Source organism: Sminthopsis crassicaudata, chromosome 4, assembly GCF_048593235.1.
Source record: "Sminthopsis crassicaudata isolate SCR6 chromosome 4, ASM4859323v1, whole genome shotgun sequence".
NCBI lineage: Eukaryota > Metazoa > Chordata > Mammalia > Dasyuromorphia > Dasyuridae > Sminthopsis > Sminthopsis crassicaudata.
The window spans coordinates 11,169,244-11,196,577 of NC_133620.1; the positions used below are offsets into that span (position 1 = coordinate 11,169,244).

The following is a 27,334-nucleotide window of genomic DNA, read 5'->3' on the forward strand; positions in this document are numbered from 1 at the left end:
CAGATGGATCCATAATACAGTGTTGGTCAAGGACCCTGCGATCGAGTCTGCTGCATGAGGACCAGCCAACTACAGAGGGGGAGGCCTGTCATGAGCTAATAAAAGTTTGATACCACAATAACCTATGTCAGGATCAATAATTCCAAACAGTGCTCCATCTTGAGTGGCTGTCTTTAGACTACAATGACAAATGTTGCAAGACTGCATAAAGTGTCAAGAACTGCACATATGATGAGCCTCCTAAAGACACAAATTTAAATTTTGGGATTCCACATATGATATTTGTCCAATGAACAATGGGCTGATGTGCTAGTGGAAGAAAGGAGCCCTGTCTACACAAGTATAGTGAGAACCAAGGAGCTGCAGCTTAACAAGAAGGGAATTCGGCTAGGTCTCTTCAGAGAGGAAAGGAAGCTCACCAGCCAAGGAACTTCGCCATATAGCCAAAGGTCATACAAACCCTATTTCATGAGCACACAATGAAAATACAGAAACAGAGAGTGACTTGTGGGCTAAGTGCCTTTGCAGAGGATGACACAATGGAGAAATCTTATAAAAACAGGCCAGGGCCTTATAGACAAAGTCAACAGGATAGTTCTCTTCAACTTTAGCACTAAAAAAAGGCCCAGGGGATGACTGGCCTGAGAAATAATCAAAAAGTCGGACATGATATGGATCACAACTCCACAAGCCATTCCTCTTTTATCAGGGATCTTCATATTTAATACAAATTCCTCCATGTTGTTTTTAAAGTCCTTCACAATCCGAACAAGCTTTTCCAGTCTCATGAGTCATTATTTTTCCTTTTCCCATACTCTGTGATTATTGCCTAGTCAATGGACACAACACCAATGGATTGGCCCAATGGGGCTAAACTAGAATGGCCTCCCAGGCCCTTCCCATCTTTAAACCTAGAATCTGATATGACTAATGGTATTATGGCTCTCATTGTCATCCCTTCTCAGTCTATCTGGACTTTGACCAGTGATAAAGAAGTTGAAGGTCGGAGGGCAAGGACAGTGCAGAATTTCAACAGACAGAAGTGACCTACCACCCAAATCTTCCAGCACCTTCCATTAGAATGCAAGATCTGGAAGAATCCTTTTGTTTTTGTACCTTTATCAAATTCCATAGCTCCTAGCACACACTTAATAAATGGAAACTGAATGATTGGCATTCATTTTCTGTTTATTTTCTCTGTCCAAACGTCGTTTCCGCCCGGTGAAATGGAAACTTTTTGAGGGCAGGGTTAATTCCATTTTTGTCTTCCTACCCCAGAACACAGCACAGCTCCTGATAAACACAAGGCACTTAATAGATGACTGTTAACTGATCTGATTGCTTTTCAAATTTGCTCCTCTGTATCAATGTTTTCCTTCAATAAAATGGAAACACCATGAGGACAGGACTGTTTCCCTCTTTTGTCTCCCCAGATAAAACCACAGTGATTTAGCTACCTTCTCGCTCTGTCCTTGTCCCACTGGTGACTTATCCCAAAACCGCCATCTTGAAGAAGGGCCCAGGATGGCCAGCCTTCATGCTTCTGTTCACTTTTCAGATTCCCCTATTAGAATGCCCACTGCCAAGGCAGGGGGCATCTTTCTTTTTTCATGGATTTGTACCCCCAGTGCTTCACACAGGACCTGGTACACGCCAGGTGCTTAAGCAACACTAGCTGGCTCCAGGTGATCAACGAAAGGTTCATATGTTAACTGGTTTTTGCCTTTGTAGTAATGGAGCTCAGCACAGTAGCTTGCATGTTGGGGAAATTCAGCAAGTTTTTGAAATGAAATGAATTGAACTGAGCCCAACAGAGTTTCTAAATGGGTATATCAGCAGTGTCCAAGCCTGAGAAGATCTGACTAAACTGGAAAGCCTCTCTCCCACCCAATGACCAGTTCAGCACTGAGGGAACATCACTAACAGGCTACTGATGGGGGGGGGGATTCTGTGGCCATGACAACGCACTGAACAAAGTGGTTCTCAGTCCTGTACAGCTCTTTTCTGTCAGTCTTTTAAGTGACAAAGAAGAAGATGAAAAAAAAGCAAGAAAATGTTGGGAGTATCTAAAATCAACATGGTCTGCTTTGTAAGGAGATGAGCGCCCTGTTTCTGGCAGTATGCAAGCAAAGACTAGATAATCACATAGGGATGTGAGCAGCACAGCACAGTAGAAAAGCCCTGAACTCCAATCTCAGTGATTTGCATTTTAAATGGCTTTGTTTTTAATTTTTGACCTTTTTTAATACCTAAAAACCCCGAAGAACAGATATGACAGCCATGCCCCAGACTGCAAGCCTTTGAAGTGAGATGGGAGCGTGGCCCTGCTATTTGTGCTTCTATGGGGGCTTATGGCTGTAATTAGCCTGGACAAATATCCTTATTCTGGAAACTCAAGGAGCTATGAGGTCGTCCTCATGCACACAGGTGCTCTTCCCTCCACCTATGGAGATTAACATCCATCTGTGCCTTTTTCTAAATTCCTGAACCCTCTACACCAAGGTAGGCTGACTCGTGGGCCTGGATCACATGGAACCAACCCATCGCTGCTCCCCCAACCAAAGGACTCCCAGATTTCCAGACTCACCTGGAGTTCCTACAGGCTTGGAGAGCCCGAGAGAGCCTGAGAAAACCCGGGAGAGCCTGAGAGAACCCGGGAGAGCCTGGGAGAGCCCAAGGCCACTTCCCCAAAACAGCCATAAGCTGCCTAAGGGTAGGGAGTGTCTTTATTTGTACCTTGTGTGCCTGCACAGAGGCTTGTTCAACCACAGAAAATATCTAGTGGGAGAACCAGTGAGGATATTATAATAAGAGCTAGCGTTTTTATAGTGCTTTAAGGTTTATAGTAAAGTACTAGTATCTCATTTGATCCTCACAATAACCTCTTTATCCTGGTTATCCTGACAAATGGAGGTAACTGAGGTAGGCAGAATGCTCGGGATCACAGTTGGGAAGACCGGATTTGAACTCAGGGCCTCCTGATTTTAATTTGAAGGCTCATAGCTTATAGTGTAAATATATATTCTCTCTCTCTCTCTCACTCTCTCTCTCTCTGTCTCTCTCTCTCTCTCATACACACAATAAGAAATCATTTCTATGCCCCCTTTCAGAAATATATATACACACACACACATTCATATAGATAGATAGATAGATATAGATATATCACCTGATTATGGCTTGAGACAATATTTAAAGATAAGAGAATAAGGATTGATGTGGGTCTAGTCTTATGGGAAACTCCAAGCGTGGAAAGTGCCCCAAATAATGTCAACCGGCCATTCCTCTGAAACCTACAGGCTTCTTAAGCTTCCTTAGCTTCCTAAGACAAAGAGCAGTTAAGTGACTTGACCTACCTCACCCAGCCAGTATGCGTCAGAGGCTGAGCTCCAAGCTAAGTCCTCCCTAGCTCCAAGGCCAACCCAATCAACTCTACCATGCTGATTTCTCCCCCAGGCATTAGACTCTAACATCTGTGATACAGCTGTTTTAAAATGTTTATAAAATTTTCCTTCAATATTTTCAGGATCTCCGATTTCCCCACTAGATAATTGCTTACACAGCTTACCCAACACCTTCGATATACCATTATTATTAATATCATTACTACTTATTACCATATGATGATTAATATCATCATTGTAACAATTGCATGGATTTTAAAAAGATTTCAATTCTATTTTTACAGATGAGTTAATAGACCTGGAGAATTGCAATAACTGACTATTGGTTACCCAGAGGGAAGATGCCAGAGAAGGCCAGATGCCCATCTCAGCAATTCCATAATGGGAGGCCCAGGTGGACCAGGGCCTGACTTTCAATGGCTAACCAATTATGAGGCAGGATCATGGTTCCCATCCCCTAATAGGCCGCTGAAGGATCTGCTTCCAGCACACTACTGTCCCCATCCTTCATTCACTATCAGTGAATCCTCCCTTGCGACACGCACAGCTCTCTCTGGTGTCCTTATAAGCTCCCAAACTGCTTCCAGCACCGCCAAGAGGCAGCAGTCCCTTTCCCCACTGTAACCCACACGTCACGTCCCGGCTGCAGCACAGCTTCACTTCTCCCCTTCAGGAGCTGCACCCTCAGAGATGAACAGGTGGAGGGAGGAGTACCTGTGTACCCAGAGTAGGGATATTTGTCCAGGCTAATTACAGCCATAAACAACCAACAGAAGCACAAATAGCAGAGTCACTCTCCTGAACTTCCCTATTTCTGCCTCCATCCAATCAGCCAAATGTCAAGAATCCACTGTCATCTTCCAGTCTTCCCTTTGTCCCCCAAGTCATCCAGTCTCCAGCCACGTCTCCATCATTTCTCACCTTCTGTCACCCAACTTTCTAATTCAGGCCCTTAGCACCCCCACCTAAACTCCCAAAGTGACTTTTCACTGGCTATCTTGCTTCCAATCTCTCTCCAAGTGGCCAGAGTCATAGCCCTGAAGTATAGTGCTGATTATGTCACACCTCTGCATCTCACCCCAATGAGCTCAGTGGTTGTTACGTCTAAAATTAAATACCATTTTGTCTCTATCTCATCCATATTTAATTGTTTCTGCTTTACAAAGCATAGTAGTATATGATCTATGTAATTTATAACATATTGAGGTTCCATGCTCAAAAAGATCAGAGAAAAGAGTGCATTATTCATAAAGTCTGGAGATATCTACTCAGGCACACTGCCTCGCAAGGTCCATTATCACTACTTAGAGCTATCACACTGGCTACTGTTATCACCATCAATTTAGGGTTGACAAAGACGTAGCAACAATGATTTTGAAAGCTAGAAGGAAAAAATAAAATAGCCCCAAAGCAAAAGCCCCTATATGCAGATTACAAGAGAAGTCTCAGATCAAATCCCACCTTCTGCAGGTCCCTTTCCTATTGCCTTTCTTTCCCCAAAACCCCTTCCTTCCCTCTGAAATGATCATCCCTTACATCTTATATCTTATACACAGGGTATGTTGTGACCTTCCCTGAGGGAACTGAGGAGAAAGATAATGTTTTTTCTTTATATTCCAAAGGGTAGGACAGTGCCTAGAAGTAGGCTTGTTGACTGAGAAATCATCCAGTATACTTTGAAACAAAGGAAGTCACAGGATAATGGATGGAGGGCTACAGAGGACTTGGACCCTTTGGGAGGTGTTTCCTATGTGAAGTTGAACATCCAATGGGAGGCAGATCTGAAGCAGGATCTCCTGACTCCAATCCCCCAATCTTGTCCTGCCCTTCACTGAATCAAGCTTAATGATAAAGTGCACAAATCCTCTTCAGTGGAGCTTTTGGGTTTACCCAGTTCTCTCTTTACCTAGTAATCTGGGAGTCGGAGAATGACCCATCTCTTCCCAAAAACTGAATAAAGGAATAAGGAAATAAACTGAGAAGCCTTTAGAGTTATAACAGTATTGATAAGAATGCTACAAGTGAAAAGGGGTCGGAAGTTCCTAAGCAAACCCAAGAAGTTGGTTTAGATTAGGAATTTTCAAAGAATGATCTCAGGACTTTGGAGTCCCCAAGACCTTTTCAAGGGTTCTTCCAATACCATACATAAACTAGAACCCAGAAAAATGACAGGTTTGGGAGGTTCTTCAGTAATTGTTGAGAATGTTAAGGAATCCTGAGACCTCGAAGTTTGTGAAGTGCTAGTTTTCTCTAACTCAAAAGACAATGAACTCAACGGACACTCAATGAACAAGCTTGACAAAGCGCTAAGACCACAGGCAATGATGTCTGCAATCCAATAAGCCCACCCTGAGACAGGTGAGAAAACCTTTGATTTCTTGATTATCTGGAGTTAAGATTCTTTATCCCAACTCCTCTAAAGGATACTTGTTGACCAGCTGACCACCTTACTTGGAAACGGAGGGCAAAACTGTTCAAATACAATACCAACCTCAATGAGACCCCAGGAAATCACACAAGAAAGAACTTTTGAATTATAATCCTAAAAGATCTTGGCATCCTAAACCTAAAGTTAGAAGAAATCTTTACAGGCCATGGAGTCCAACACTAATTTCTCAAGGGGGAAACCAAGAAATTAAATGATCTCTTCAAGGTCTCAAAGCTAGGGCATAGCTAAGGTTCTTGCTGACTCCAAATCCAAAGTTCAATCTAATGATCTTTAAAAAGCCAAAGTACACAGGATAAGACCAAGGTCCTTTCATAGTTATTCTTAAAATTACTTTGCTTTTTCTACCTCTACTATCTGAAACAGACTTTGAGGTTCTATCTAGCCTTACTGATCTCATGATGTAAAATGTTGTGGTAACAAACAAAAATCATGTGATTTTCTCAATACTGGAAGAAAAAGATTTTATAAACAACAACACTCCCTCCTATTCAGTTACACTAGGAAGCACAGAAATAAATGGAGCTTTTAATTAAAATGGTAAGTATTTTTTCTCTAAAATTATGAGTATCCAATGTCTGTAATGGGAATAAGCTAGAAGCCTTCTCATGATCTTATGGTCATGGATGAAGCAAGAATGACCCTCATCACCACTATTATTCAGAATCAGAATAAGCAACAAGCAAACAAAATTATCACTCTTTGCAGATGATATGATGGCATACTTAGAGAATTCTGGGGAATCAACTAAAAAAACTAGATGAAATAATTAACAAATTTAGCTAAGTTGCAAGATACAAATGTATCATCAACATTTCTATATATTGCCAACAAAGCCCAGCAAGAAGAGATAGAAATTTCATTTAAAATAACTGGAAACAATATAAACTACTTGGGAAGCTGCCTGTCAAAACAAATTCAGGAACTGCATCACACACACAATACAAAGCACTTTTCACACAAAGTTACATCTAAACAAATGGAGAAATTGTAATTGTTCAAACCGACATAATAAAAATGACAATTCTAGCTAAATTAATTTACTTATTCAATGCTGTATCAGTCAAATTACCAAGAAAAATATTTTATAGATCTAGGAAAAAATCATAACAATCTGGAAGAACAAAAAAAATCAAGAATAACAAGAGAATCAATGGAAGAAAACTATGAAGGAAGGTGGCTCAGCAGTCCCAGATCTCCAACTTATGCCCAACAGTTGGGCAATGGCTAAACAAGCTGTGATATATACATGTAATAGAATACTATTGGATCATAAGAAATGATGAGCAGGATACTTTCAGAAAAACCTTGTAGAACTTGTAAGAACTGAAGCAAAGTGAAATGAGCAGAACCCGGAGAACACCGTACATAGTAACAGCAATATTATACAATGATCGACTGTCAATGCCTTAGCTATTCTCAGCAATACAATGCTCCGAAATAATTGTGAAGGACTTATGATTTAAAAAAAATACTATGCATATACAGAGAAAAAACAATAGCATATGAATGCAGAATGAAGCATACTTTTACTTCATCATTGCTTTTTTGGTCCGTGTTTTTATAACGTGGCTAATATGAGAATATGCACAACTAGTATACTCTCTATCAAACTGCTTGCTTCTCAAGGTGAGGAGAGAAGGGCAGAGGATAATATGGAACTCAAATTTGAAGAAATAAATGTTACAAATCTGTTTACATGTAACTGAGGGAATTTTTTTTATTAAATGGGAAACAAGAAAAAAAGGAAATATTGTGGAAATCTGTGAGTTCCTTTAAAGTAAAGAGTCTCATTTAAACTTAGTCTCACCTCTGATTCTTAGCACAGTATTCAGTACATAGTATCAACAATGATAACTAACAATAAAAGGATTCTGACTTGCCTGTTTCTATCCAAGTCCATGAAATAGATGAGAATAAAAATTAAAATGGTAGCTGACGTCTGTGTATCACTCCAGAGTTAGAGACATTGTTGCCTTTGGTTGTCATAACTCTGAGCAGTAGGTATTAACAGGTAACATCCAGCCTCATTTTATGTTTCTAATATATTTCCAACTGAGATATATCAATACAGTGCTTAGTACAGTGTCTAGAACACAGTAGGTGCTTAATAAATGCTTATTCCCTCCTAGTTAGGAAACAGGGTCAGAAAAATATCAGCTACCAATGGTTAGAGACCGAGTCTACCATAGAAACTGAATCCCAAGATTCTTGACTCAAAATCCACCTTTCCACTAAACCATGCTGCCATGTTTATTGAATAACTAACACACACACACACACACACACACACACACTCTCTCTCTCTCTCTCTCTCTCTCCCCCCATACACACACACATATACATTTAGACATACACAAATGTATATATGTGTGTATACATGTACATGCATAGAGATAGAGGAGGGAGGGGAGGAGGGAGGGAGGGAGGGAAGGAGGGGAAGGAGGGGAAGGAGGGGAAGGAGGGGAAGGAGGGGAAGGAGGGGAAGGAGGGGAAGGAGAGGAAGGAGAGGAAGGAGAGGAAGGAGGGAATGGAGGGGAAGGAGGGGAAGGAGGGGAAGGAGGGGAAGGAGGGAACGGAGGGGAAGGAGGGGAAGGAGGGGAAGGAGAGGAAAGGAAGGAGAGGAAAAGGAAGAAGGAGAGGAAGGAGAGGAAGGAGAGGAAGGAGAGGAAGGAGAGGAAGGAGAGGAAAGAGAGGAAGGAGAGGGAGGGAGGGAGGGAGGGAGGGAGGGAGGGAGGGAAGGGGGAAGGAGGGAAGGAGGGAAGGAGGGAAGGAAGGAGGGAAGGAAGGAGGGAAGGAAGGAAGGAAGGAAGGAAGGAAGGAAGGAAGGAAGGAAGGAAGGAAGGAAGGAAGGGAGAGAGGGAGAGAGGGAGAGAGGGAGGATGAAATTCAAAGTTAAAAAAGGATCTGAAGGCAGTCTGGTCTAATCTCCACCTGAATAATAAGAACAATAACAACTAGTATTTATGTGACTCCTCGAGGTTTGCAGAGCTCCTATGATATTCCCAACAATGGAATCTAGTCTCTGCTGGGAGACCTCCATGGAAGCCCCACATCCTCGGTCCTCTGGCTGCCCATTCCATTTTCAAATAGATATAAAGAGGTGCTCGCTGACATTATACAATCACAGGTTCATTTTCCTAGGGCTTTGGAAGCCATTTAGTCTAACCTTATTTTACAGATGAGGAAACTGAGATCCAGGGCAGCTCCGGGACCTGTCCAAGCTCACACAAAAAAGATCAGAGGATGTTCTGCAGCCAATCCTTCTGCCTCTCTGAGGTCAGGGATCTTTCCACTGTCCTATGCCGAAGCTCGCTACCCTTGAAGTCTACACTTCTCCCACAAGACCGCCCTTTAGGTATCCAAAGGTGATCAGCACATACTCCCCAAGTCTCCTCTTCTCCAAACATTTCCAGGCCCTTCAATTAATCCCCATGAAGTACATTCTCCATTCTCCCAAACATACAAGTCACCCTCTTCTAGCTGGAGGCCCTGCCATTTGTCAGTGTGTCGTTCCCAACACTGTCGCAGACCTTAACAGACGGTCTTCCTCCGTCGCCAGGGCCAGAAACATCTATCACCTGATGGCCAACCTTCTGGCGCTGGACCTCCCCCCACTTACTGAGGCAGGAACTTGGATGACAAGTCACACAATCTATCAACGAATTCGACCTTGGAGCCCCGCCCTTCTGGACAGACCTCCCAGAGCCGAGTCTGCTGGCAGACCCCAGGATGATCAAAAGCCCACTGGCAGAAGACCAGGATGATCAGGAGGAGCCACTGGACAAGACAGATTTGGGGAGAATACAGAGTCATACAACAACTTCAAATAAAACAGATTTTAAATAGTGCTTTTTCTACAGCTCTTTCTAGCTAGGGAATAAAGGCCAATTTCTACCATCTAGAGGCGGGATACCGCAGCAAAACTAGGATCACATTTAGAGTCAGAGGGTCTACTCTGATCACTTGCTATCTGTGAGACCCGAAGCAAGTCAAAAGATCCTATATTTTTAGATTTAGAATCACATTCACGTCCATTCTCATCATTTTACAGAGGAAATGCTCCCTCTGGGACTCAGTTTTCTCATCTTTAAAATGGCAGGCTAGATGCCCTGCATGTCCAAATCTATGTTCCAATGACTTCTTCCCCGCCTCTTTTGTGTTAGGTGATAGAATACAAAGACAAAAACTCAATAATCCTTCCTTCAGCAAACGTGAGAAATGTGAACTGGTACGAGGAAAATCAAATGACAAGACATGGGTGCTCCATTTTACCCTTCAGAAACTACCAAATCAATACTGAGGACGGCCCATCCATGATTTCTCTCCTCCAGGTTGGATCTGATCTCATTTGGTTCTCAAAACCATCCACAAAGCGTGCCATGGCCACAGTTTTATGGATGAAGAAATGGAGGGGATGAGAATGCCAAAACTGGACTTGTGAAGACTCTGGCCACCTCCCCTCTGCCTGCCTCAGTCTTCTCATCTGTAAAATATGGAGGTTGGGCTCAATTGTCTTTAAGGTCCCTTCCAGCACTGAATTCCATGATCTTGGAGACTTGCTTTATTTAAAGCCTTTTACAATGTGTAAGCAAAATCTCATAGATGGACGTTCAACTAACAGGATTTGAGGGCTGTTTCCCTATTTATCAAACATTGTGTGAAATATTATTAGGGATACAAAGATAAGAATGGATCCATTCCAGCCTCATTGAGCTTGAAGTCCATCTCGGAAAAACAAAACAAAAACTAATGCTAAATTTTATAGCTAAGAAAATATTGAATATATGTGAAATAAATACAAGATATTTTATGGGAAAGGGGCAGTCAATCAATGGGCATTTTTTTAAGTGCTTATTGTATTACAGGCCTGTGCTAAGAACAAGTGGATGCAAAACAAAAGGCAAACAGCATCCTCAATCAGGAGGGGTGGCAGGTCAAATACAGAACCAATATAGATCTAAGCTCTGGAATATCACCTGAGTTTAATAGAAACCTAACAGCGTGTTCCTTTTGAAGGCTGAATTGAAAAGCTTAGCAGGGTGCAGCGGTAGCATTTCCCAGTGCCACAGATGAAAGCAGGTATTAGAAGCTCAGGAAGGGAACATTTCTTTGGCGCTGACCTGAGGGAGGGTTCAAATGTCACGATAAAAGGACCAAGTAGAAAGTCCTGAGATCCATGTCTCCTTGTGGCTCGTGACTGGCCCAGATGGCAAATCCAATGGCATCAGGCAGTCACCAAACAAGCATTTAGTAAGCATTTACTTTGGCTGGAGGAGATAAAGAGTGTGTAAACGGTTTGAGTAGTAGGGTGGCCGTGGCAATGACAAGGCCTTCAAGATGGCGACTCGGAGGCTTTGGAGGAGAGTTTGCAATGAAAAGACCTCTTGGTTCAGCCCCACATGTGACTGACTCCCTAGATGACCTTGGAGAAGTCTATCCAGGCTTTCCAGGAGGTTCCTTATGTGAAAAATTGGGCCCTTCCTGGCTCTGGATTTCTGATTCTCTCCACCAAAGGACTCTGAATGAGCTAGATGACCACTCAGTGGCTCTAATGCTGAGAGGTTGTCTGCTCAGAGCTGTACTTGTTAGGTTCTTACTAAGAGATAATGAGATGTTGGGTTCTAAGTGCTAAGTTGGTACTTAACAATTCTCTAGTCCACACCTTTTGGTTCCGGCCTTTAAGGGGACTTTTACCCCTTTGAACTTCTGAGGAGGAGCTTACATATTTAAGAGGAACAAGTTCATTGGTTGAAGTACTTTTCCCACAAGCCTCTGAGTTATTCCACGCCCATTCTCCGGGAGGATAAAAGAAGCAATATTGGGCCTGGAGTGGTAGTTGAGTCTGGGCCAGAGTTGGGACTGTGGCCTGGAGTAGGAGTTCTGGATTGGATCAACGAGAAAATTGTTAAGTACCAACTTAGCACTTAGTAAGAACCCAACATCTCATTTTCTCATTAGCCCTTAGTAAGAACCTAACATGTACTGACTAGGCGGCCACTCTGAGACGGTGCCTTTGGTCCCCACAGGAAGTGGTTTGGAGCATCCTCCAGGCTGCACAGCCTCCATTCTGTCTTTGCATCTCCCAGCACACAGATCGGGTTTTACAGGACTCAGAAACTCCACAGTCACCTAGCCATCAAAAGACTTTTTTATATTTATCTCTATCTATCTACACATATATTAAGTCTATTAACATAAAAGATATCTAACATTAACCTCACATGTTTTCATCAAACTCATATATATATATATACACACACACATTTTTATATATGTATATGCATATATATATTATATATTTCTTTCATCAAAAAACTCTCATATATTCTATATATACAAAGATCTATTAACATAAAAGATATCTAACATTAACCTGACACACTTTTAAGGAGCCATCCTTCTTCAAGAACACAGGAACAGATGAAAAAATATAATGTCCCTTGAAGATATATTGCACTGGCATCTTCAAAAATCAGTTCTAGATCTGACAAAGGTAAAACTGGTTGGGGTTTGGTCTTAAGTGTTAGGTTCTTACTAAGTGCTAATGAGATAATGAGATATTAGGTTCTTACTAAGTGCTAAGTCGGTACTTAACAATTCTCTAGTTCCTTCCTGGTAGTTTGACTTGTGAATTCCTAAGGAAGAGCTTGCGTGCAAGCTCATTGGTTGAAGTGGTTCTTCCCAGAAGCCCTTGCATTATCCCACACCCATTCTCTGGGAGGATAAAAGAGGACAGCACTCCAGAAAGAGGAGAAGTCTCTGCATTACATCAGGCCTGACGGGGCTCTCTGCAGGAAGGGAAGTCACTTCTTTAGACAAGTGTTAACGGCAACTGCCTGGAGACAACGGTTCTCTACAGGAAGAAGAATCTGTCTGAGAGATTTGAGTAGACACAGCAGATCTCCTTCCAGATAGCGATCGGCAGCTTCTGGAGACGACAGCTCATCACACTTAAGCAACTAGGAGGCCCCTCGGTATACATGACCTGAATCTTTTCACCTCATTTAAAAAAAAAATTTCTAGAATCCTAGGGGAAAAGGCAACAAATCCCAGTGAGATAGTTTTGTGACACAAATGAATGTGACAGCCACAGGACCACATGGACTGTTTTATTTATCATCAGCATCACCAATAAGCCAAGTAGCCTCTATTTCTACATTTTATACCTCACCCAGTGCTGTTCTTAGAATGGAACCTCCCAGAAGACATCTGTATACTCCATTTTGGGCAGCTAGGTGATGCCATAATGAGAGCCCCAGGCCGGGAGTCAGAAGAACTGAATTCAAATCCCATCTCAGACAGTTAGCTGTGTGACCCTGGTCAAGTCACTTCACTCAATTTGTCTCAGTTTCCCCGTCTGTAAAATGAACTGGAGAAGAAAAAGGCAAACTATTCGAGTTATATTTGCCAAGAAACCCTTCCAAACGGGGTCAAACAAAGAGTAAGACAGGCTGAACAACAAATATTCAGTATTAGCACGGTACTGGTACAGAGAAAGGACTTATATGTGTTAAGTGCTGATTTATGGATTAAAATCACTTTGTAAGTGAAGGAATGCGACCAATGCGGCCCTATTTTTGACAATAAGGAAACTCAACTTCCTAAAGTTAAATGATTTGCCCAGAGTCACTCAACTGAAATTGGGAACATTCCAGTCCAGTCAGCTCCCAGGTCTGAGTCCAGTGTTCTAAACTGCCTCTCAATTATTCTTTTAGTAAGAAAATCTATTTTTGCCTCAAAAAAGGCTTTCCAGATGACCTTTGACAAGGTAATACAATTAAGGCCTGAAAGTTCACTTTTTGCACCTCCAAGGCAGATGCCCAAGTCACACAAACACAAAACTGTCTCCCAAAATTCAGAAGGCCTTTCCTCTCACAGCCAGTGAGCCCCCAAAGTGAGCCCTAATGTTACCTCCCACACGGCTGCCTCTGCAAGAGAAGAAGGGAATGCAAAGATGCTAGAGTGGTTGGCCATTTCCTTCTCCAGGTCATTTTGCAGATGAGGTAACTGAGACAAAGTGGGTGAAGCAACTTGGCTAGTAAGTGTTTGAGGCTGGATTTGAACTCGTGAAAGTACAGCTTCCTGACTCCAGGCCTGGTGCTCTGTGCTCTATAGTTGGCCTTTGGAGTAAAAAACTTGGGCTTAGTCCTCCACACACTAACTGGGGCTCCCCAGCGGTCACTCACCTCCAGTCTGGGTTCAAACTTATTCGAAGACAAGGCTAAGTTCACATCCCCACACAGTGGGCCCTCATAACATTTGATGACTTCAAGCAAGCCCAGGTCCCTCCTCAAGCCTAAGATCAGCCTTTTTCCTGGACTCAAAGATGGAGGTTAGAATGCAGTGTTATTTCTCCTAGGACAAGGACAATTAAGTTAATCTAAGATCCAAAGACTAGAAATTGGCCACTCTGTCCCAGCCTAGAACACTCCCCCTACTATTGCATGGGTTCTCCACACTGGCTGAGAATGCTCTGTCTCGAAGGATTTTAACTCCAACCACACCCTCTGAACGCTTCTCCTAGGCCGCTGGGCCCTTTCCTCCTCAGCCGACCCCCTCCTTCTTCCCTGTGTATTAAACATGAACTTCTTGAGATCCTTTCTATCCCCAGCATCTAGCACAGTGCCAGACACGTAGCAATACAGATTCATATTGTGTTACTAAATGCTTCTTGCTTGATTCTGCAGGCTAACCCTTACCAGGTTTATTAGAACATGTTCCCTCATCCCTCATCGTCCTGATTAAGACCCAAACCAAGTTGTCAATATCCTTCCTTAATAGAGACATTAAAAAAATGATAAGACCTTTAAAATCACTCCCTTTCTGCAGCTAGTCTTCCCAAGTTGCTTTTAAAGTGGCTGCAGACAATTAAACAACACTAAGCTACCAACCTCACACCTTTCAGATGGCTAAGATGACAGGAAAAAATGATAAATATTGGAGGGGATGTGGGAAAATTGAGACACTAATGCTTTGTTGGTGGAGTCATGAATTGATCCAGCTATTCTGGGCGAGCAATTTGGAATCACGCCCAAAGGGCTATCAAATTGTGCGTCCCCTTAGATCCAGAAGTGTCTCTACTGGATCTGTATCCCAGAGAGACCATAAAAAAGGGGAAAGGACCCACATGTGCAAAAACATTTGTAGCAGCCTTTTGTGTAGTGGCAAGGAACTGGAAATCATTGGGATGTCCATTCAATTGGGGAATGTCTGAATATGTTATGGCACATATAAAGGAATATTATTCTTCTATAAGAAATGATCAGCAGAGGCAGCTAGGTGGTGCAGTGGAATAGAGCATCAGATGTGAAGTCAGGAGAACCTGAGTTCAAATGTGGACTCAGACACTTAACACTTCCTGGCTGTGTGACCCTGGGCAAGTCACTTAACCCCAATTGCCTCAGCCAAAAAAAAGAAGAAAAAAAAGAAAAAAGAAAAGGAAGGAAGGGAGGAAGGGAGGGAGGGAGGGAGGGAGGGAGGGAAGGAAGAGAGGGAAGGAAGGAAGAGAGGGAAGGAAGGAAGGAGGGAAGGAAGGAAGGAGGGAAAGAAGGAAGGAAGGAAGGGAGGGAAGGAAGGAGGAAAGGAAGGAAGGAGGGAAGGAAGGAAGGAGGGAAGGATGGATCAGTAGATTGAGTTCAGAAAAACCTGAAAAGGTTTTACATGGACTGACACTGAGTGAAGTGAGGAGAACCAGGAGAAGAATGTATACGGTTAACAGCAACATGGTGTGATGATCAATTATGACAGATTTAGCTCTTCTCAGAATACAGTGATTCAAGATAATTCCAGCTGACTTGGGATGGAAAATGTCATCCACATCTACAGAGAGAACTATGGAAACTGAATACAATCAAAGCATAATATTTTCACCTTTTTTGTTGTCTTTTCTTCCTTTTTGTTTTGATTTTTCTTTTACAACATGACTAAAAAAGAAATATGTTTAAAGTGTGTGTGTGTGTGTGTGTGTGTGTGTGTGTGTGTGTGTGTGTGTGTGTGTACAAAACCTACATTAAAGTGCTTGCTGTCTTGGGGAAGAGGAAGGGAAAGGAGGAAGGGAGAAAAAAACCTGAAGCTCAAAATTTGATAAAAGCAAATGTAGAAAACTATATAGGAAATTGGAAAAAATAAAATCCTGTTAAGTGAATAAAAAGGTGATTGCAACCATAGCTAAAGTGGAAATTTACTTTGCATGACTATATATATTTGTAATGCAATTTGTCTTACTTGCTTTAGAATGACAGGGGAAGAATCTGAAACTGAGAAAAAATGTTTACGTTTATATTAATAGACACAATAAAGTAGTTCCAACATGTGTGCCTTTTCTGATGGCCCCAGTGAGAAGGAACTGTTCAAAGAGATCTCAAGGTGCTCTTTATAGCTCTAAGTATTTTTTGCTTCTCCACTTTATACTAACACCATGAATAATAATAATGAAAACAGCTACATTTAAATAATGCTTTAAGACTTACAATAAGTCAACAAGCATTTAACCAAGTGCTTGCTCCCAATCAGCTCCTCTCCCAAATGCTAGAAAGAAGCACATGAGGAAATTTAAGCTCAGAAGAAAAATCAGCTGCCCAAAGTTACCCCTGAAGGGAGTGGCAAAGGTGGAGTTAAACTCCGACCTCAAATTCTAAATCCAGGCTTCCTTCCATTATACTATGCTGACTAGCTCCTTACAGAGAGACTCATCAGAGTTTCCAGGCTCAACTTTGTCTATGATATTGTACATTTGTGAGCAAGTCAATTCCCTATCTTAAAGCATTAATTTTCTCTTCTGAAAGACAGGAGTTTGAGGCTATATATCTACTATCACCATCCCAACTTCTTCACCGAGTTGCCAAACCTCTCAAAAAAAAAAAAAAAAAAAAAACTGGAGAAGGGAGAAGCTCTTTTGAGGGATGTTTTGGGAGATTTCTACTGGGAATGGATTGGACTAGATTGTTTCTAAAGTCTCCTCTCCACTCTGTAATCCTTAGGAGTTCTGTTTGTCAAAACACCCTAATGAGCAATGGGCCAAACTCACTAATGAAATAAAAGAGGTATCAAAAAGCATAATAACATTCCCTCTGATCCAAGCATTCATGAACAGAAATACCCAAAGCAGGTTCCAAATATTGGTCTCTGACAGCATTAAAACTAGGAAAACCTCAGTTATTCTTAAGGTATCCATCATTATAAAGGTGATTCCTCAATACCCTTTAGAATACAGGGCTGGGCTCAGGGGCACTCAAAAATTTATATCTAATGGGTCATGAAAAGACTTTCTGAGTCTCCTCTATCTGTAAGACTAACCAGCTACTGATGTTTAATATTTGTAAACTGAGAGACAATTCGAGGTGAGTACTAGACCTGGACTCAGGAAGAATACTTACTGTAACCTTAGCCAAGTCACTTTATTAACCAGAGCCTCAATTATCCTCACGTGTAAAATGGAGGTAATAGCACTTCATTCATAGGATTGTTTTAAAGAATAAGTAAAGCACTTTAAGTAAAGCACTTTAATTTTAAGTTATTTTGCTTTAAGTAAAATACTTTACAAGCCTTTTAAGTGCTACAGAAACATTAGCTACTAAGGCTATCATAATTCCCTCCACTCGTCTAAAGGGCAGGAGTCATTTCATTTTTGGTCTCTGCATCGCCAAGGCCCAGAACAGTGCCAGGCACACCATTAGTATCACAGATTTAGAGCTTTGGACGTCATGTAGTTTAATTCCCCTCAATTTGACACATAAGGAAACTGAGGCAGGGAATTTCAGTAACTTATTCAGACAGTTAATAAGTATCTGAGGCAGGATTCAAGTCCAAGGCCAGCACAATATCCACTCATCATCCATGGTGCCTCCCATAGGAGGTACTCAATAAATGCTTAATGATGGGGAGCAGAACATAAGCCAAACTTGTTTTACCTCAGGTTCTAGTAATCAGTCAATGATTATTTATTAAGCACCTACTATATGCCAAGTCCTGTGCTAATTCACTATTAGGCTGCTAGGAGATCCTTAGTAAGCACTAGCTGACTGCATCCTTAATGAGACCCTTGGCAAGAGACAGAAAGGAGGTATTTTGCTTCTAATTTCCCAAGAGCAAAGAAAACAACCAATAGACAGAAATGTAAATAGGCTGTTTACTTGTTTTCAATAAGCAACTCTGCTTTACTTGCTCTGATTAAGGAGGAAGAGGAAGAAAAAAACCCAGCTCACAGCCCCCATAGCTTCCAAATAAGTAAATGCGTCTGGGAACCAACTACTGACCCTTCCTTCTTTTTGTCTTCCAATTAAAAAACAAAAATGATCAGATAGCAGCCTTAGGTTTTTTCCATCAGAGAAAAAACCCTGAGATCCTTGACATCTGCGTTCATTTCCTATTCTGGTGAAAAGGCATGGAATAAAATGCTGCAATAGCAAAAGGGAGGTATAGGAAAGCAAAGAATAAGAAAGAGATGGAAGCAGAGTTCCAAGGAAGGGCTGAACAACATCCATCTTCCTCCCCAATGTTATTCCCTCTCCCACTCAGCCCCCCATAATGAGAGAGGCTACAACCCCCTGAAAAGCAGCAGGCTAACCTGTACAAAAGGCTTCCTGCTGGAGGAAACTCAGGCAGGGGTGGCGGAGTTAAGACCCCGCCATAACCCACGCCAACCCCCCACCCTCCTGGGTTTCCCATTATTACCAAAGAAACCTGAACAAACTTCCATCCCTCAGGCTTAGAAATCAATAAGTTCACTCCCCCAGTGTTAAGACACAGTGAAAAAAAAATCATGCCAGACTCAGCATGGAGAGAAGTCATTTGCACATGGAATACATTTCTTTGCTTTTTCTTTTTCCTAAAGCCAGCTCGTTTTACTAAACATTGCCCACAACACAAAATCGGAGACAAGCTCGACGGATGCCGCTTCTCCCTTTTGTGCTTGGCAAAGTTAGCAGAGACTCCATGCTTTATTTGAGGCGTACAAAAAGAATGGCAGAGATGTCATCCTGCTTCCACTAAGTCATTCATCTTTCTCTCTCTACTCCCAAGCCATTACCGCCTACCTCTCCCATCCCCATCCCCCAAAACACTAAACTGAAACTCCCCGGCCTTAATTTGCAGCCAGTGTGGTACAGGGAAAGGTTGCTGACTCTGAGTTCAGATCCCATCACTGACCCATCACTGGGCAAATTACCTTGACCTGACTCGGTTTTCTGGCCTGTGTAACAGGGTAGTTGGACTATGGCCTCTGAGATCCTTTCCAGCTCTAGATCTATAATGTGTTCCTATGCTTTCCCAGGTGGGGCCCATGTCACCAAGAAGCCCACAGGGCCTTGGGCCCCTGAAGAAAGGGTGCATTAAGCAAAGCAAGACTAAAAGCTCCCTGTTGGTTCGAGTATTTCCCATCATTCCACCCCAGCACTCAAAAAGTAATTCCCCTGGAAGTTGTCATGAATTGGTCCAGCCTCTTAAAACACCAACCCTAAGTTTAGAACTTTCCATAATTTCTTTCTTTAAACCTCAGAGGAAACATTGAACAAAAAGGCCTTTCAGAAAAAGAAGGATGAAAAGAGTTAACTTGGAGAGGAGAGAGCCACAGCGTGCTCCCTGCACGGGTTCCAAAAGGGCCCGCTAAGGAGGGCATCTTCTCCCCTCAGACGCCGGGGCCTCCTCCTGGGCAAATCAGCTGTGCACTATGGGAAACTCAGGAGTTTAAAGGCCCTTACCAGTCAAGAGTAACCCCTCCATTTTATGGATGCAGCAACTGAGGCTCAAATGATCTCTGGTAACGGTTGCTGACTGATTGCTAAAACTGGTGCAAATTCAGTTGAGACAAGTTTTCTTTCCCAAGGACTCCACCGATGGAGGCCCCACTGATGGAGGCCCCGGACCACCAGTCATTTCTGGGCCCTCGGAAGTTGCCCGGGCACTGCGAGGGAGAGTGACCGACACAGACACGCTCACACGGCCAGCGCGCCTTAGAGGCAGGAGGGGACTTTATAACTTCCTGGCCTCCGCTCGGGTTCGGGAGAGTGGGAGTCCTGGTAAAGGCCGGAGGAAAACGGAGCTTTTGATTGAGGCCGAAGGCGGTGTTTCTGGGCCGGCGCCAGCTAGCTGCCTCCTTTTCTGAGGTCAGAGGAAAATCCTCCGCTGACTTTGGGGGTTTTTCCAGGAGAGGCAGGATTAGCTTCCGGGCTGGACAGAGGCGCTACCCCCCCCCCACACACACCTCCACCAAAGGGGAATGGAAAAAGATATCCCGCCTGAGGTTTCCATCCCAGCAAAAGTGCTCTCCGCACCCCACCCCCGCCTCCAGGAGACCCCCCCGGACTCCCTCCCCACCCCCCCACCCCCGGACTCCAGCAGGTCCCCAGGGACTCCTCCCCGTTTCCCCAGCTCCAAGTGGGGCACGGTTAATCCGCAGCCCTGGCCGCCTCGGTAGACTGGCCGCTGGTTGGCTACATGCGCCCCAGCACGTAGAAAAGGAAGGAAGGAGGCGGGAGGGGAGCGGGGGGCTAGCAATGCTAAGGGTCATTTTCCCTTTCAATCACGCGCGCGCGCGCACAGACACGTACACACACACACAAACATGCACACACACACGCACACACACACACACACACACACAAACACGCACACACACACAAGCACGCGCGCGCGCACACACCCGCTCCAGCTCCCTCTCTACTCACCCGTGTCTGTCTTGATGTTCTCCCGTAAGAAGTGGCCGCTGGAGAGATGCTGGAGCCCGAAGCTTTGGGCGATCCTCTGGCACACGGTCCCTTTGCCCGAGCCCGGGGGCCCCAGGATGACGGCCCGCAGGAGTTTGGAAGCCATCGCCTCTCGGGTTGGGGGCGAAAGGGGAGGCGACGGCCGCGCGAGAGCCGGGACGGATGGAAAAGCCCAGAACTCTTCTCTTCCCTTCCCCGCCCCCGTCCCCCTCCGCTGGCCGGCGGCGCCGCTACCCTGCCAAGAGAGAACGGGACTTGGAGCCCACTCCCGACCCCCAGCCGCAGCGCCGCTCGCCGCGCCGCCCAGTCCGCCTGGATTGTATCCCCTGCCACCCCCCTCCCTCTTATCCTGCACCGGAGTGGGTGGGAGGGAAAGCTGAGCCCCGCCGGGTCAAAGGGCAATTATTCCAGCCAGCCCTCTGCTCCCACCCCCAGCACTCCGGAGTGAGGGATCCGCGCTTGGGAATCTCTGAGCGCCGAGTCCCCAGCCCAGGAGGATGCACCGAGAGCCCTGCCCCGTGCCAGCCGGCCCGCCCCACGCACCCCTCCGTTCCCTCCGGCTTCTCTCGCTCTGTCTCTGTCTCTAGCCCTGTGTGTGCACCGAGTGTGGGGGGGTGTCCCTCTTCTCTTCCCACCCAGTTCTCGCACGTGGGCAGCTTTAAGTAAGCAGCGCCTCCCGGAGCCCTCCCGTGGCCCCTCCCCGCCGCTGTGCCCGCCCGCTGCCAAGACCGCTGCCCACCGGCCGTGGGAACTCGCCCGGGAGCCGGATCTCCGGAGGCGGCGGCGGCGGGTAGGCGGGAGAGGGGCGGCGCTCCCACCTCCAGGCTGTGATGGATCCCGGACACCAGTCGGCCCGCGGCCCCTCTCCCGATAAGGGGGAGAGGGAGAGGGCGGAGCCCCGACTCAGCCGGAGGGATGAGGATGGGGCGAGAGGAGCCCGAGTCACAGACGGGGGGGATGAGGAGGGGGCGAGAGGACCCGACTCTCAGCCTGGGGGATGAGGAGGGGGCGAGAGGAGCCCGAGTCACAGACTGGGGGGGGGGGATGAGGAGGGGGCGAGAGGAGCCCGAGTCACAGACGGGGGGGGGGGATGAGGAGGGGGCGAGAGGGAATGAGGTTTAAAAAAAAAGCAGCCTTAGGAAGACACCTCAGGAGCACGTTAGCAACCGAGGGCGGTGAGCAAGTGCAGTCCGGGCGGCCCCGGCCTCCCCGAGCCTCTGGCCCCACTGGGAGCATCCCCCCTCCCACGCCTGCTGAAACGCCACCTGATCTAGTCATAGATATAGGGCTTGGAAGGGACGGCTCTCATTTTACAGACGAGGAAACTGAGGCTCTGAGATGCTAAGTAATAAGCTCCCGGGCACAAAGGTAGTAAGGGTGAGAAGCAAGCCTCGAACCCGAGTTTCCAGACTCCCAAATCCACCCGAGCAACCCTTACAACAAACTAAGCTTGGCGGATTTCGTCGTTTCCCCGCCCCCTCTCCGCCCCCGTCTGGCTTCCCCCCCTTGCCCCTCCCCTTTACTCCCACCTGGTTTTGTCAGTTTCATTCCTTTCCTCCCTCATCATCCCCCACCTCCCCGCCTCAAAGCCAAAATGTTTGGGTCGCCCTCATCCCGAGCCAGGAGTCCGGGGCAGTCGCGTTCTCGCCCCCGCTGGGCCCTCCTCACCTTAACCCCAGGGCCAGGTAGCGGGGTTCGAGCCTGCTGCGGTGCCGGGACAGGTTGGCTGGGAAGTGAACGGACGCGGCCCCTTGCTGCTGCACCTTCAGCCCCACGACCGGGGGACACACCCCTATAGGGGAAGGAGCGAGAGAGGGAGGGGGAACTTTTCTGTCTTGTTCTTGCCGTGGGCACGATCTGCCCCAGAACCCCATATCCCGGCTTTCCCCCCCCCTGCCCCGGCCCGGGAGCCTCCCCTTCCCTTCCCCGCCCCCCTAGGTTCCCCGCCACCGCTTCGGGCCCAGTCCTGACTTCCCATCCCACTACCTCTACCCTAGTTCTCCTGCGGCTCCCCCAGGCCCAGTCCCCCAGCACCCCCCGGGCCATCCCTCGCCCGGCTAGAACCCTGCCCCAAGTCATGGGAGCCACCACCAGTGGTGTGGAGCTGGGGGGAGGCAGGATCTGGATCTTGCTGCCAGGGCTGCACTGGAGGGAGCCGCGTTCCTAGAATGAGCCCCCAGCTGGAACTCGGAGCCCCCAGGCCCTTAGAAACATTGTTGCACGCGGCAGCCGGGTTCTAGAGCACAAGGCGCCGGACGCCGGGGGATGTTGGTCCTCGGCTTGGATCTTGCCGGGGATTGGGCGCCTTTGAGCCTCACCGCAAAGGAAAGCCCCGCTCTCTCTGAGAAATTGAGTTTCAGAAATCGCCCACCCAACTCGAAGTGAACTTGTGGCCCCGGAGGCCGGCCGCGGCCCGCAGGCCCTTTCGAGGCCTGGCCCTTTAAAGGGCTGCGTCTGGGGATGGCTCGGGAACACCCCTAAGCGAATGGGAGCGGATGCTGGAGCGGGAGCCTCTCGGGCCGCGGCCGCCAGCGCAGCTGCAGCCCAGCAGCGCCTCCTAAGTCATCGCGGGCGGGGAGCGCTGACCCCGCGCTTACCCTCCTCCAGCCCCCCGCCCCCGGGAGGCCAGTGTCCCCTGGGCGCCTCCGCCCACCCCGGGCCGATGGCCACGCGCTCCCCTCTGCTTCCCTTCTCTCCTACTTGCTCCCGAGCCCCGACTGGCCCACCCCGGGGTGCTGGAAGCAGGGAGACAGCAACACGGGGGCGAGGCTACAGGAAAAGAGGGCCTGGACCCCGGCCAGCCCACTGGGACTCGCAGCTACTGAACGGAGGGCCAAGCCTGCAGTCAGGAAAATAGGAGTTCTAATCCAGCCTCGGACACCTTTGCCTCAGTTTCCTCATCTGCAAAATGAGCCGGGGAAGGGAATGGCAAGCTAGGAACACGCCAAATGGATTCACAAAGTAAGATGCAATTAAACAAGTTGCTTTTGGATGGGGCTTCTTAACCCCCGGGGCCCACTCATCCATTGATTGAAGGGAGAAAATACCGCTATTTCAGTATAATCATTTCCCTTTGTAATCCCACGTACGTGATTCTGTATGTTTTAAAACCTTATTCTGAGAAGGGGGCCCTCGCCAGACACACACAGGGATCTTTAGCTCACAAAAGGTAAGAAAGCAATGGCTGCTTGGAGAACTTGCAGCATAGGAAGGCTCCCAGAACTAAGCAGCTGCTGAAAGCACAGGCCAGACCTCGGTTTGATGCTAGGGAAGCTACAAAACTGAAATAATAACCAGCATTCATCTCTGCTGTTAAATAAATTTAAATGTTATTCAAATAGATGACCTCAACCCTCTCCTATCTCCTGTTAAATATATTTAAATATTAATCAAACATGACCTCATCCTCCCCCCAGAAAAAAAGGCAGCTGCTATTATATTTTACATATAGACCTCTGGGAGGTATATACTATTATCCCCATTTTACAGATGAAGCAGCAGAAGTTGGGATGAAGTATCCAGATCACCCTTTAGTAAGTATGTGGGGCAGGATTGCAGCGGAGAACATGTCATCACACCCAAAGACTGAGAGGTGATCCATGGATCTTCCATTAGGGAGAGAATTGCATGGTACTTTGGGCCTAGATATGGGGAAATCAATCCAGGAGCATTTACTAATCTATTATCATGGGCCGGCTCCCCCTGCAGATACTAGTACCAATAACAAGCAAGCAAATAGCCAAAATCCCTACTTTCAAGAAGCTTAACTAGAGCCTTTTCATCCCAGGACTAAATCAAGCTAGGCCCTAGGAGTTCAGAAAGAAAAATCAGGCCTGCTCTCCCTCAGAGCACTTTCAGGAATTGCGAATGGAATACGAGATGTTCCCAGGTGAATCCAATCCTGGAGCCAGGACTGTTTTCAGTGGGATTTTAAGGGAGGTAAGAACACATCTCTCAATATCTCTTGCCTCCACCCTTCTCCAAGGGAAACAGCTGCTGAAGCCAATGGTAGGCTGGAGATTGGTTGTGAAGGCTTTAAAGGTCAGCCAGAGGAGTTTGTATTTACTCCAGAGGTAAAAACCAATAAGGCCTTTCAGTTACTTTCTTCAGAATCATTAAACTTAAGCAAAACAACAGGTAAATCTTTCTTAGAAATGTTCAATGATTTCCCACTGGGACACAGATGGCACTGGCTTCTTGACAACTAGGCCCAAGAAGCTTCAGTTCTTCCAAGCTTGAAAAGACTTCAAGACTTGGGTTCAGTGCCTCCAGGAGCCAGGACCAGAAGAGCTTCCAACCTAAACAGGAGGGTGAGATCCGGAGGCAAACTGCGCCATTCTTAGAAGCTTGTCATAATAAGATGAGTGCTGCTGTGGTGCATGTCCATGGCTCCCTAGCTGTTCATCTGTCACAATATTTATATTAAATAACCTGGAAATAAGGAGACACCGTGGTATGGGGAAAGAACCTGGGTTACTGAGCTAGAAGACTTGGATTCAAATTCTACTGTATGACCTTAAACAAGTCCCTTCCCCAAGACTGTTCCCTGACCTGTATAATGAGGAGATTGCACTGATGACTCCTAAAATATTCCTAGGTATTAGTGTTCTATCCCCAAAGCCCCATTTTACCTTTCTCTACTTTATTATACAATCTTCTCACATAAACTCCATTTTCTAGCTCCATTGGTGTACACTGGCTGAGTATTATCTATGTATACCTTTTTGTGTAAATATCATGAGTCTCTTCCCCTCTAAAAGAGCCTAAAGGTCCTTGAGGACAGGCATTATTAATTTAATTTGTCTTTGTAAATCCAGCATCTAACTCAGTGTCTGGCACAAAATGAACAATAAATGCTTATCGATCGATTGTCTTGAATATGTTTTTCAATTTACTTGGGTTTGTTTTGTTTCTCCTCAGTAGAATGTAAGCTATATACCTTGGCTCAAACCATGTTGGAATTGTGCATACTTAATAAATGCTTGGTGAATGTACTTGGTTCGAGGGAATCAGTTGCTACAAAAACAGGTGGTCGGGGAAAGCGTCTTGGAAAAAGCATTTAAAATGGAGTGGAAGGGAAAGAATTCAGAAGGCAAGTAATAAAAGAAGAGAAAAAAATGATCATTGAACTATACTTTGTCTGCCTTCAAATCTAATAGTACAAATACTCTTTGGGAAGAGGAGGAAGACATATGCATACGTGTCTGCATGTGTCTGTGTATACATGTGTATAGATATATATACATATTCACACACACACACACACACATATATATATATATATATATATATATATATATATTCACACGCACATATATATATATACATGTGTGTGTGTGTGTGTGTATGAAGAATGTGGAAATATCTTTTGGGCACTGCTTCTTTTTTCTTGAAGACCCAAAGAGTCAAGTTAGTGCATCCAGTCGTGGCCGATCAGATCAATACGAGCTCGGAGTACTCTGCCACAGGATGGACACAAATAGCCCAGCACGGTGAGTCCTTGTCAGAAAAGATCGTGTCCTGTATGGATCAAATTGAATTGAATTAACTCAGAAGAAATTAGAGCTACACAAAGTTAGAAAATATACCCCCAAATGGGCATTACACACACACACACACACACACACACACACGTGTGTATAGATATATGTGTATATATAGAAATATCACATATGTATATATACATGTGTGTATATAAATATATACATATGTGTACATATATATGTATGTTTATATATGCATAGACACACACATATATACATACACACACACACACCTATACCTTGGTTACAGGACACACAGTCTACCACTGAACCCAATTCTTGCAACCTTTCTAACCTTGGGAGAATCAGCCAGAAATGAAACTTCTTGGGCACAGGTGTGAATATATAAATACATACATATATATGTGTATATATATATATATATATATATATATAATATATATATATGTATATATATTATATACGTGAATATATATGTATATATATTATATATGTATATAATATATATTATATATGTATACACACACACGTACGTATGTATGTGAAGAATTGATGGTATCCTGTGCCCCATCTTTGCAGAAGTGAGGGAGTATGAGTGTGACTCACTGCCACAATGGTAGTCTTTTTAATTGTTTGTCAATTCTTCTAAACCTTTTCCCTGTCTTTTTTTATTCTTTGGATAATGAGATAAGAAGGAACAATCCTCGGAGCCTTTGTGTTTGTCTCTCTTGGTGGGTTACAGAGAATCCTTGCTGGGCACCAATCCAATACGTGGAGCTTCAGAAGATTATTTCTAGCCAGGCCTAAGTGAGGGGCTGATCCTGGATGATGATAAAAAGCTCTTCTAAATGACTGGATGGTGAAGAATTGCCGAACTGGGACCAAATTCAACTACTGAGGGACTACTAGTTGGTGGAGATCAATCTCTTTTACCACCTGCAAATGGGCAAAGAGCTGCTCTGAGATGAAGCATTGGGAGGGAGTGGAGTAAAGGGTTAGAGAGCTGGATTTTTCTCATCCAGCCACCATTTCACTGGGAGCACACGGCATCATTTTTAGTATTTTTCCTTCTCTGATCTTGGTTAAAGAAATATTCAGGGATAGAATTGTCCAGGTAGCAACCTTGTAAATCTGGGAAATTTTTATGGATCCATCTAGAGGTCAATATTCAATAAGCATTTATTAAACACCTAATGTGTCTAAATGTTGGGAATACAGAGGCCAGACCCTTAGTCAAGGAGATCACAATCTAATGGGGGAAAACAACCCATAAAA

General features: G+C 45.1%; 1 protein-coding gene across 5 annotated transcripts in view; it reads right to left on the minus strand.

Annotated features, from left to right (window-relative positions):
- AK4 (adenylate kinase 4) overlaps positions 1 to 24,458 on the minus strand; it is a 78,529-nt gene extending 54,071 nt beyond the window's left edge. Inside the window, exons 1-3 of one of the 5 annotated variants that reach the window (XM_074265738.1) lie at positions 24,308 to 24,458; positions 22,224 to 22,347; positions 20,517 to 20,790 (exon numbers count right to left, since the gene is read on the minus strand). In XM_074265738.1, the coding sequence (XP_074121839.1) occupies positions 20,517 to 20,661 (145 nt within the window). In that variant the 5' untranslated portion in view covers positions 20,662 to 20,790; positions 22,224 to 22,347; positions 24,308 to 24,458. Of the gene's footprint in view, positions 1 to 19,550; positions 19,641 to 20,516; positions 20,791 to 21,098; positions 21,189 to 22,223; positions 22,348 to 22,646; positions 22,680 to 22,873; positions 22,971 to 24,307 lie in introns of those variants that run through there. The other 4 variants (XM_074265737.1, XM_074265736.1, XM_074265741.1 and 1 more) reach the window with 4 other exon arrangements.
- Positions 24,459 to 27,334: the final 2,876 nt, after the last annotated feature.